Raw genomic sequence first — 10,572 nt, 5'->3', positions numbered from 1 at the left:
GCCTCAGCCTCCTGAGTAGCTGGGACTACAGGCACCCGCCACCATGTCCAACTAATTTTTGTATTTTTTTTAGTAGACATGGGGTTTCACCATAGTGGTCAGGCTGGTCTCGAACTCCTGACCTTGTGACCCACCCGCCTTGGTCTCCCAAAGTGCTGTGATTACAGGCGTGAGCCACTGTGCCCAGCCCACATGGTATTATTCATATAAATCACAGTTAAGTCTTTACGTGTGAAAACTTGTTTGAAACTTCTCAAAAGATTTCTCCACGTTAATACTTTCTTGCCCAGGCAAACAGAAAGAATAAATACGATTTACTCTTCTTTATTATTCTTGTCAAAATGGAAATATCTATATATTTGATGATTATAAAAGTTATATGCTTTTTAAAAATTTTTTATTTGTTGAGACAGTCTCGCTCTGTCGTCTAGGCTGGAATGCAGTGGCGTGATCTTGGCTTGCTGCAACCTCTGCCTCTTGGGCTTTAGCAACTCTCCTGCATCATCCTCCTGCGCAGCTGGGACTACAGGCTGTGTCAGCATGCCCAGTTATTTATTTTTTTTTTTGAGATGGAGTCTCATTCTGCTGCCCAGGCTGGAGTGCACTGGCACGATCTCAGCTCACTGCAACTTCTGCCTCCCGGGTTCAAGCGATTCTTGTGCCTCAGTCTCCCAAGTAGCTGAGATTATAGGCTTGAGCCACCATGCCTGGCCAATTTTTGTATTTTTAGTAGAGATGGGGTTGTGCCATGTTGGCCAGGCTGGTCTTGAATTCTTGGCCTCACGTGATCCGCCCGCCTCGGCCTCCCAAAGTGCTGGGATTACAGGCACAAACCACTGTGCCTGGCCAATTTTTGTATTTTTAGTAGAGACGAGGTTTCACCGTGTTGGCCTGGATGGTCTCGAACTCCTAATCTCAAGTGATCAGCCCACCTTGGCCTCACAAAGTGCAGGGATTATAGGCATGAGCCACCATGCCTGGCCTATATATGCTTTCAAAAAACCGAACGGTACCTAAGAAAGGTTATGTGTTATTCAATCTCTAGGAAATTAAGCACTGTTAACTTTAGAGTATATTTTTGTTGGCAAATCTTTAAGTGTATGTAATTCTTCCTTTAACTTTTACTATACTATTGCTGTACAGAAATTATATTTTGTGTATTATATCTATTTCTCATCTTGGAGTCATGTTTAGAAGGACCCTTCCCTATCAAAAGAATATAGGAATCCCCTTCTATTAATTTTTCTGTTTTTCCAGTTAATTATGGTTCTTTATTTAAGTTACACAATACTGGGCATTTCTGGATATTAAATTATCTAAAATGCTATTTGGTATCTATCGATGACATCACCTGGATTTTCAATCCAATAATGTAATTACATCAACAAATTTCCTATTGCTGGCCACCTTCACAGTCCTGGAACAAGCCATGTTATATCAGTCCTTAAATATAGTCCTGGGGTGATAAATTATTTACTTGGATAATCTTTTAGCCAATACTGACAAAAAGAGTATAGTACTAATTGGTACTAGGGACTGGTCTGACATATAGAATAGACACAGATTTTTTTTTTTTTGAGACAGAGTCTTGCTCTGTCCCCCAGGCTGGAGTGCAGTGGTGTGATCTCGGCTCACTGCAAGCTCCGCCTCCTGGGTTCACACCATTCTCCTGCCTCAGCCTCCTGAGTAGCTGGGACTACAGGCGCCCGCCACAGCACTCGGCTAATTTTTTGTATTTTTAGTAGAGACAGGGTTTTACCGTGGTCTTGATCTCTTGACCTTGTGATCCGCCCACCTCAGCCTCCCAAAGCGTTGGGATTACAGGCATGAGCCACAGCGCCCGGCCAGACATAGATTTTTACACTAAAAAACCTTTGTTAGGCTGGGCGTGGTGGCTCACGCCTATAATCTCAGCACTTTGGGAGGCTGAGGCAGGTGGATCGCAAGGTCAGGAGATCAAGACCATCCTGGCTAACCCGGTTAAACTCCACCTCTACTAAAAATACAAAAAAAATAGCTGGGCGTGGTGGCACGTACCTGTAGTCCCAGCTACTTGGGAGACTGAGGCAGGAGAACTGCTTAACCCAGGAGACGGAGTTTGCAGTGAGCCGAGATGGCACCACTGCACTCCAGCCTGGGCGACAGAGCAAGACTGCATCTCAAAAACCAAACAAAAAAAAAACCAAAAAAAAACCTTTGTTAAATATCAATTGCAGCCTGCAGGCCCAATCTGGTTGTCCACCTAATTCTGTTGTTTTATTGGAAACCAGCTGTGCTCATTGCTTTGCATATTGTCCATGGCTGCTTTTGCAGTATAACTCCAGAGCTTAGAGCTTAGCACCTGCAACAAACATTGAATGGCCCACAAAGCCTAAAATATTAACTAACTGTTCCTTTACAGAAAACCTTTGCCAACACTTCATATAACATATTAAACAGTTTCTTAACTGTAGGACTTTTCAATGCCTTTAAGATGCTACCATATACTGTAAAGGTTCAGTATACAATGCCATATTAAATATATACAGATTTGGTTTACAACAGGCCATATGATCCAGCACTCTACACATTAAGATGTTTTGTATTTTTTTTTTTTTCTTGAGATGGAGTCTCGCTCTGTCGCCCATGCTGGAGTGCAGTGGTACGATCTCGGCTCACTGCAAGCTCAGCCTCCTGGGTTCACACCATTCTCCTGCCTCAGCCTCCCAAGTAGCTGGGACTACAGGTACCCGCGACCACGCTCAGCTAATTTTTTTGCATTTTTTTAGTAGAGACGGGGTTTCACTGTGTTAGCCAGGTCCACCCAGCCCCCTAACCCCTGGTAGCCACCATTCTACTTTCTGTCTATGGCTCTGACTACTCTAGGAACCTCATATAAGAAACATGATACCATATTTGTTCTTTTGTTACTGGCTTATGTCAGGTAACAAAGTTTCCAATGCTTATCCATGTGATAGCATGTGTCAAAATTTCCCTCCTTTTGAATCGCTTGAGCCTGGGAGGTGGAAGTTACAGTGAGTCGAGATGGCGCCACTGTACTCCAGCCTAGGCGACAGAGCAAGACTCCATCTCAAAAAAAAAAAAAAAGGTCCCCCTTTGAAAGGCTTCCATATTCCATTGTATGTATGTGCCACATTTTGTTTGGATAAACACTTGGGTTGCTTGGGTAGCTCCTACTTTTTGGCTATTGTGAATGGTGCTATTATGAACATAGTGTACAAATATCTGGTGAGTTTCCACTGTCATTTCTTTTGGGTATACACTGAGAAGTGGAATTGTTGGATCATAACGTAATTTATATTTTTTTTCTTTTGAGACGGAGCCTTGCTCTGTCGCCAGGCTGGAGTGCAGTGGTGCCATCTCGGCTTACTGCAACCTCCACTTTCCGAGTTCAAGTGATTCTCCTGCCTACGCCTCCTGAGCAGCTGGGACTACAGGTGTGTGCCACCGTGCCCAGCTAAGTTTTGTATTTTTAGTAGGGACGGTTTTCACAATGTTGGTCAGGCTGGTCTCAATCTCTTGACCTCGTGATCCACCCGCCTCAGCGTCCTAAAGTGCTGGGATTACAGGCATGAGCCACCACATCCACCCTATATTTTATTTCTTAAAAAATCACTATACTGTTCTCCACAATGGCTGTACTATTTTACACCCCCACCAGCAAAGCCCAGGTTTCTAATTTCTCTGTACCCTTACCAACACGTTATTTGTTGTTTTGTTTTGTGATAATAGCCTTCCCAATGGATATGAAGTGGTACCTCATGGTGATTTCTATTTGCTTCTCCCTAATGACTAGTGATGTTGAACACTAGTCTGTATGTCTTTGGAAACACATTTACTGAAATCCTTTGTCCATTTTTGGATTGGTTTTTCTTTGGTGGTTGTTGAGTTGTAGGAGTTCTTTATATATTCTACATTTAAGTCTCTTATCAAATGTATGATTGAAATATTTTCTCCTGTGTGTTACCTTTTCATTCTGTTGATAGTGTCCTTTGATGCATGTTTTTAATTTTGATAAAGTCCAAACTTACCTATTTTTTCTTTTGTTTGTTGCCTATGCTTTTGGTGTCATATCCAAGAAACCACTGACAAATCCAAGCATGAAGTTTTCGCCCGTTTTCTTCTTCTAAGAGTTTGCGTAAGTGCAGCTCTTATGTTTAGATCTTTGGTCCATTTTGAGTTTATTTTATTTTATTATTATTTTTTTGAGACAGAGTTTCACTCTGTCGCCCAGGCTGGAGTGCAGTGGTGCAATCTTGGCTCACTGCAACCTCTGTCTCCCACGCTAAAGCAATTCTCCTGTCTCAGCCTCCCGAGTAGCTGAGATTACAGGTGTGCACATCACCACACTCAGATAATTTTTGTATTTTTAGTAGAGACGGGGTTTCACTATGTTGGCCAGGTTGATCTCGAACTCCTGACCTCAAGCGATCTGCCGCCCACCTCGGCCTCCCAAAGTGCTGGGATTATGGGAATGAGCCACTGTGCCCAGCTCACTTTCTTTTTTTAAAAGTTTTTATTGAGGTATTCAATAATTCACATACCATGTAATTCACCCATGTAAGTATGCAATTCAATGGCTTTTAGTATTTTAAAAGAATTGTGGAGCATTACACAATTTTAGAACATTTTTATCAACCCCCCCAAAAAAATCCTATCCCATTAGTAGTCATTCCCCATTGGTCTTGTTCTAGCTTTTTCTATAGATTTGCTCACATTGGAAATTTCACAGAAATTGATTGATTCACTCATTCACAGGCAGGGTCTTGCTCTGTCATCCAGGCTACAGTGCAGTGGTGGTACACTGTTCACTGCATCCTCAAATTTCTGGGCTTAAGAGTTTCTCCTGCCTCAGCCTCCTGGGTAGCTAGGACCAAAGCCAGGCAGTACCACACTCAGCTAATTTTTTAAAATTTTTATTTTGTAGAGATGGGGCCTTGCTCTGGTGCCCAGGCAGGTCTTCAACTCCTGGCCTCAAGTGATCCTTCCACCTTGGCCTCTTAAATTGTTGGGATTACAGGTAGGAGCCACTGTGCCCAGCCTACTTAGCAATGTTTTCAAGGTTCACTCATGTTGCAGAATGTATCAGTACTGTGGGTATAGTAATGTGGGTATGAATTCCTTTTCATTGCTAAGTAATATTCCACTCTATATTATTGTATATTACACTGTATATTTTATTTATCCATTCATTAGTACGTGGACATTTGGGTTGTTTCCAGCCTTTTGGCTGCTATGAACATCTGTATAAACTTTTGTGTGAACATATGATTGTCAGTCCTCAGTATATACCTAGAAATGCAACTTCTGGGTCACAGGCTAACTTTATAACCTTTTGAGGAACTGTCGGGCTATTTTCCAAAATGGCTATACCATTTTACATTTCCACCAGGGATGTGTAAGGGTTCCAATTTCTCCAATCCTAACACTTGTTATTTTCTGCCTTTTTTTATTTTAGCTATCCTAGTGGGTATGAAGTGGCATCTCATTGTGGTTTTGATTTGCATTTCCTAAAGATTAGTGATAAACATATTTTTGTGTGCTTATTGGCCATTTGTTTAAATTATTTAAAGAAAGGTCTGTTCAGACCCTTTGCCAAGTTTTAGAATGGGTTGTCTTTCTGTTTTTGAGTTGTAAGAGTTTTAATATTTTGGATACAAGTCATTTTTCCACCTATACAATATAAACTGAAAGTCTGTTTTTTCCCTCGGGAAATTCTCTGGTGCTAACAGTGGGTTTCTTTGAAAGCAGGAAATATTCTTATGTTGTAAAAATGAATGATTTGGAATTTTGAGCTGACCGTACTGACCTTTGGGCACGCTATGTAATTTTTGTTGTGGGATAAATTTGATCTGATTTTAGCTATTTACATTTATTTACATTATCTTTGGCGTACACAACGTATAAGATTCCATGGCTGTCCTTCTGCCAAATTAATTACAAATTTATAGGTTGATACAGCCCTCCCTTAAATATTCTGCCCATAATACAATTAGCATTTTTACTATTTTTATCAATGTCCTCTGACCATTAGCAAGGTTGAAAACATATTAGCAATCACTATATTCTCGGCATAAAAATAGATGTGGCATAAACATCATTTCACTTCATTTTCACCACCCTGTGAATTGATATCATTATCTCCATTCTACAGATGAGTAATTTGAGGCTCAGAACTCGTCTGTTTTCACCTGAGCTTTTTAACCTCCTCAAAGAGGCAGAGGAAATAGAGATTTTTATCATTTTGCACTTTTAAAATCACAAAAATGAATGCAACTTCATAGTTTAGATGCTGAAACAAAGGACTGGAAGCCCAGAAAACTCTATTCCCAAACTACAGTCAAACAACTGATGAGTTCAGGCAGACCTAAGTCTAAGTTTGCTAACATGAAGGCTCTGAAAGACAAGGAAGAACATGAAGGCTCAGATTGTTTCCAGCTTGTAATTACCACAATTCTAACTCCCACGTGAATCATTGGTTTATGTAACAGAGTCTCTGCTGGGCAACAGGATTCCAGAAGTAGATTTATGAGCCCAACTATTTATTGATGGATTCCCACTGTAGGTTACGCTAGAGGGGTTCTTAATTGTTTAAAAGTAAATGACAGGCCAGGTGCGGTGGCTCACGCCTGTAATCCCAGCACTTTGGGAGGCCAAGGCGGGCAGATCACGAGGTCAGGAGATCGAGACCATCCTGGCTAATACAGTGAAATCCTGTCTCTACTAAAAAATACAAAAAATTAGCCGGGTGTGGTGGTGGGCGCCTGTAGTCCCAGCTACTCGTGAGGCTAAGGCAGGAGAATGACGTCAACCTGCGAGGCGGAGCTTGCAGTGAGCCCAGATCGCGCCACTGCACTCCAGCCTGGGCGATAGAGCGAGACTCTGTCTCAAAAACAAAACAAAACAAAAAGTAAATGACAGTTCTTAAATTCCATGTCACTACTTCTATCATTTACTCCTTTCTTTAAAGAGTGAGGAAAGGGACCCAGGCACAGTGGCTCATGCCCGTAATCCCAGCACTTTGGGAGACCAAGGCAGGCAGATCACTGGAGGTCAGGAGTTCAAGACCAGCCTGGCCAACATGGCAAAACCTTGGTTCTACTAAAAACACAAAAATTAGCTGGGTGTGGTGGTGCATGCCTGTAATCCCAGCTACTCAGGAGGCTAAGGTGGGAGAATCATTGAACCTGGGAGGCGGAGGTTGCAGTGAGCCAAGATGGCATCACCGCACTCCAGGCTGGGCAACAGAGTGAGACTTCATTTCAAAAAATAAAAATAAAAAATAAAATTAAATTAAGAGTGAGGGAAGGGCAGATCAAAGTTTAATAAATGTGTTAACATAGATCAGAAAATGTATCATCTCTGTCTGGCTACTTTGGGTCTGAGTTACCCAACTGATTACTGTTGAATTACTTACTGAGTCAAGACTTACCCATTACAAAGTAAAAATAAAAATAGGGCTGGGCACAGTGGCTCACACTTGTAATCCCAACACTTTGGGAGACTGAGGTGGGCACATCATTTGAGGTCAGGAGTTCAAGACCAGCCTGGCCAAAATGGTGAAATTCCCGTCACTTCTAAAAATACAACAAAGTTAGCTGGGTGTGGTGGCAACAGCCTGTAATCTCAGCTACTCAGGACGCTGAGGCAGGAGAATTGCTTGAACCTGGGAGCAGAAGTTGCAGTGAGCCAACGTCACACCACTGCACTTCAGCCTGAGCAAGAGAAAGATTCCGTCTCAAAAAATAAAAAATAAATTAAAAATAAAAAAATAGCTGGGTGTGGAGGCTCATGCCTGTAATCCCAGCACTCTGGGAGGCCGAGGTGGGTGGATCACCCGAGCTCAGGAGTTCGAGACCGGCCTGACCAATATGGAGAAACTCCATCTCTCCTAAAAATACAAAATTAGCCAGTCGTGGTGGTGCATGCCTGTAATCCCAGTGACTTGGGAGGCTGAGACAGGAGAATCACTTGAACCCGGGAGGTGGAGGATGTGGTGAGCCGAGATCGTGCTATTGCACTCCGGCCTGGGCAAAAAGGGCAAAACTCCGTCTCAAAATAAATAAATAAAATACAATAAAAAAATAAAAATAGAACCCCTGGATGGGTTACCAAGAGTGGTAGGAAAGCTCACTTTTCAGGTCAAATCTTTTTGAACTCCAATTTTTTACCTTGTGCATTCATTAACTTAAAACAAAAATCATAAGACTGTGGTTCATTGGCCCCAGACGTGAGAGAATGTAGAAATAATTAAAAACACCACCACCAACAAACCCTGCTTCTTGTATGAGAAAGCTCTTTTTGACAAAAGAAATTAAATACCAACCTTCCAACCTGATACGTAGGGACAGCTGTGGTTCCAAATCTTTGCATTCCATAGTAGTTAATAAATCCAATCTCCCTGAGAGAGTTCATAGCTTGCTGTACTTGGTCGTCAGTTCCTGTTATATTTCTACAGGGACCCAAATTATCCAGAGAAAAAAAGTTACGGTCACTCAGGGATGCAGATCATAAATGACTATGGCCTGGCTTCCACGTCTTTTGTTCACTCTCCTGCAGCTTTCTCTCTACCTCCCAAGGGCTCTTTCTTTCTCTTTTTAAGTTGTGGTAAAATATTTATAATGTCAAATTTACTATTTTAGCCATTTTTAAGTGTGCAATTCGGCGGTATTCACCCATTTGTGGCAGAGGTTGCAAGTTTTTGAATTTTTGCAATCAGACCTTGGCGATGACCTTGAGCAGTAGGATATAAATACTTCCTACATGCTTAGCATTCCAATAATGGACCACTAGCATACATGGGTTAATTACATTCACAATGTTGGGCAACCTTCACCACTATCTACTTCCCTAAGTTTTTCCTGTTCCCAAAATGAAACTCTGTACCCACTAAACAGTAACTTTCCATTACCCCTACCCTTTTCCCCACTATTCTACTTTCTGTGTCTATGAATTTGCTTGTTCTAGGCACTTTAAGTGGCATCACCGGCTCGGTGTCTTTTACCACAGTATTTGAAGGAGATGGTATCTTTCCAAAGGCTGCGCTAGGTTTTCGAGTGGCAACGTGTCCATACAAATCCTACGGAGCTATGTGTTCTCCCAGCTCTGCCAGGCCCTCCTCTGCCCTCCCTTGCTGCCACTCCTGTTCTGTTAGTACCAGCTCACCAGGACCTTATGACCAACCGTGAGTAACAGACTCAAGGTGCCCTGGCCAGACCCTCCGGTCTACATTCCCACCTGCAGTTCTTTACCTGAGCACAACAGTGAAGTGGTTTCCTTGAAGCTCTCCCAATTTCAGAGGGTTTTTTTGATAGCTGAAATTCCCTAGCTTAAAGTTCATCAAGCACTTATTCAGGTGGGCAAGTCTTTGTGCAGTTATTCTTAAAAACAAAAAAGCAACAAAACAAAAAAGAGTAGAAAGAGGGTCATGAGATATTGATTGTCTGCCTGGAACAGTACAGAAAACAAGATACAACACAGCTATGACCTCCCGAAAGGAAAAGGCACTGCAGCAGGTAAGGTGGGAGTGTCCTTCTCTTCTCTCTGCATTCTTCCTTCAGTGTAATGGTATGTGCTCCTGTTGAAATTGCATACTCCTGGCCATATTTTATATACTTAAAGCCTCTTGTTATTTATATGCTGATGAATAACAGACAATAGTATCTGTGGAATTTTCTATTTTTTTGTGGGGAGAGAGGTGAGAAAAGGGATGAGGACAGAAACAAATCCCATATAAAGAATGGTATCAAGCATTTAAAAAAAAGTCATTATTTCTATCAGAAAAATATTATAAGTTCATTACAGAAAAATTAGAAAATATAAAAAAGAGAAAAGGAAAAGAAATTCATACTTTCATTGACTGAAAAATATTTCCACTGACATCTAACTTTTTATTTCCTGCCTTTCTTTTTTTAAAGACATGTTATATATAGCTGGAATTCTACCCAAATCTGTACCATGCTGCTATCATTTAATATATAGAAATTTTCATTAGAAATTCCTTGCCTTCTTCAATAGGAAATATGTGTAGAGAAACAGAGTACTGGAAAAGCCTTTCTCCCCTTTATATCTCTAGTGTCACCACTAGCAGCCAATGTTGTTTCTTTTCCTTTCCTTCCCTTTCCCTTTCCTTTACTTTCTTTCTTTTTGAGACAGTCTCGCTCTGTTGCCCAGGCTACAGTGCAGTGGCAAAATCTCAGCTCACTCTGCCTCCCAGGCTCAAGTGATTCTCCTGCCTCAGCCTCCCAAGTAGCTGGGATTATAGGTGCACACCACCATACCCGGCTAATTTTTGTAGTTTTAGTAGAAATGGGGCTTCACCATGTTGGCCAGGCTGATCTTGAACTCCTGACCTCAGGTGATCTGCTCTGAGATTACAGGTGTAAGGCACCGCGCCCAGCTAATTTTTATTTTTATTTTTTATTTATTTTTTTTGAGACAGAGTTTTGCTCTGTTGCCGAGGCTCGAGTGCAGTGGTGTGATCTCGGCTCACTGCAAGCTCCACCTCCTGGGTTCACGCCATTCTCTTGCCTCAGCCTCCCGAGTAGCTGGGACTACAGGTGCCCGCCACCA

General features: G+C 41.9%; 1 protein-coding gene across 1 annotated transcript in view; it reads right to left on the bottom strand.

Annotated features, from left to right (window-relative positions):
* PUS7 (pseudouridylate synthase 7 (putative)) overlaps positions 1 to 10,572 on the bottom strand; it is a 61,050-nt gene that overhangs the window by 23,789 nt on the left and 26,689 nt on the right. Inside the window, exons 7-8 of the mRNA XM_012000363.1 lie at positions 9,252 to 9,380; positions 8,327 to 8,452 (exon numbers count right to left, since the gene is read on the bottom strand). Of these exons, the coding sequence (XP_011855753.1) occupies positions 8,327 to 8,452; positions 9,252 to 9,380 (255 nt within the window). The remainder of the gene's footprint in view (positions 1 to 8,326; positions 8,453 to 9,251; positions 9,381 to 10,572) is intronic.

This window comes from Mandrillus leucophaeus, unplaced genomic scaffold, assembly GCF_000951045.1.
Source record: "Mandrillus leucophaeus isolate KB7577 unplaced genomic scaffold, Mleu.le_1.0 Scaffold627, whole genome shotgun sequence".
Lineage (NCBI taxonomy): Eukaryota > Metazoa > Chordata > Mammalia > Primates > Cercopithecidae > Mandrillus > Mandrillus leucophaeus.
This window is presented reverse-complemented; position numbering and strand designations above follow the sequence as displayed.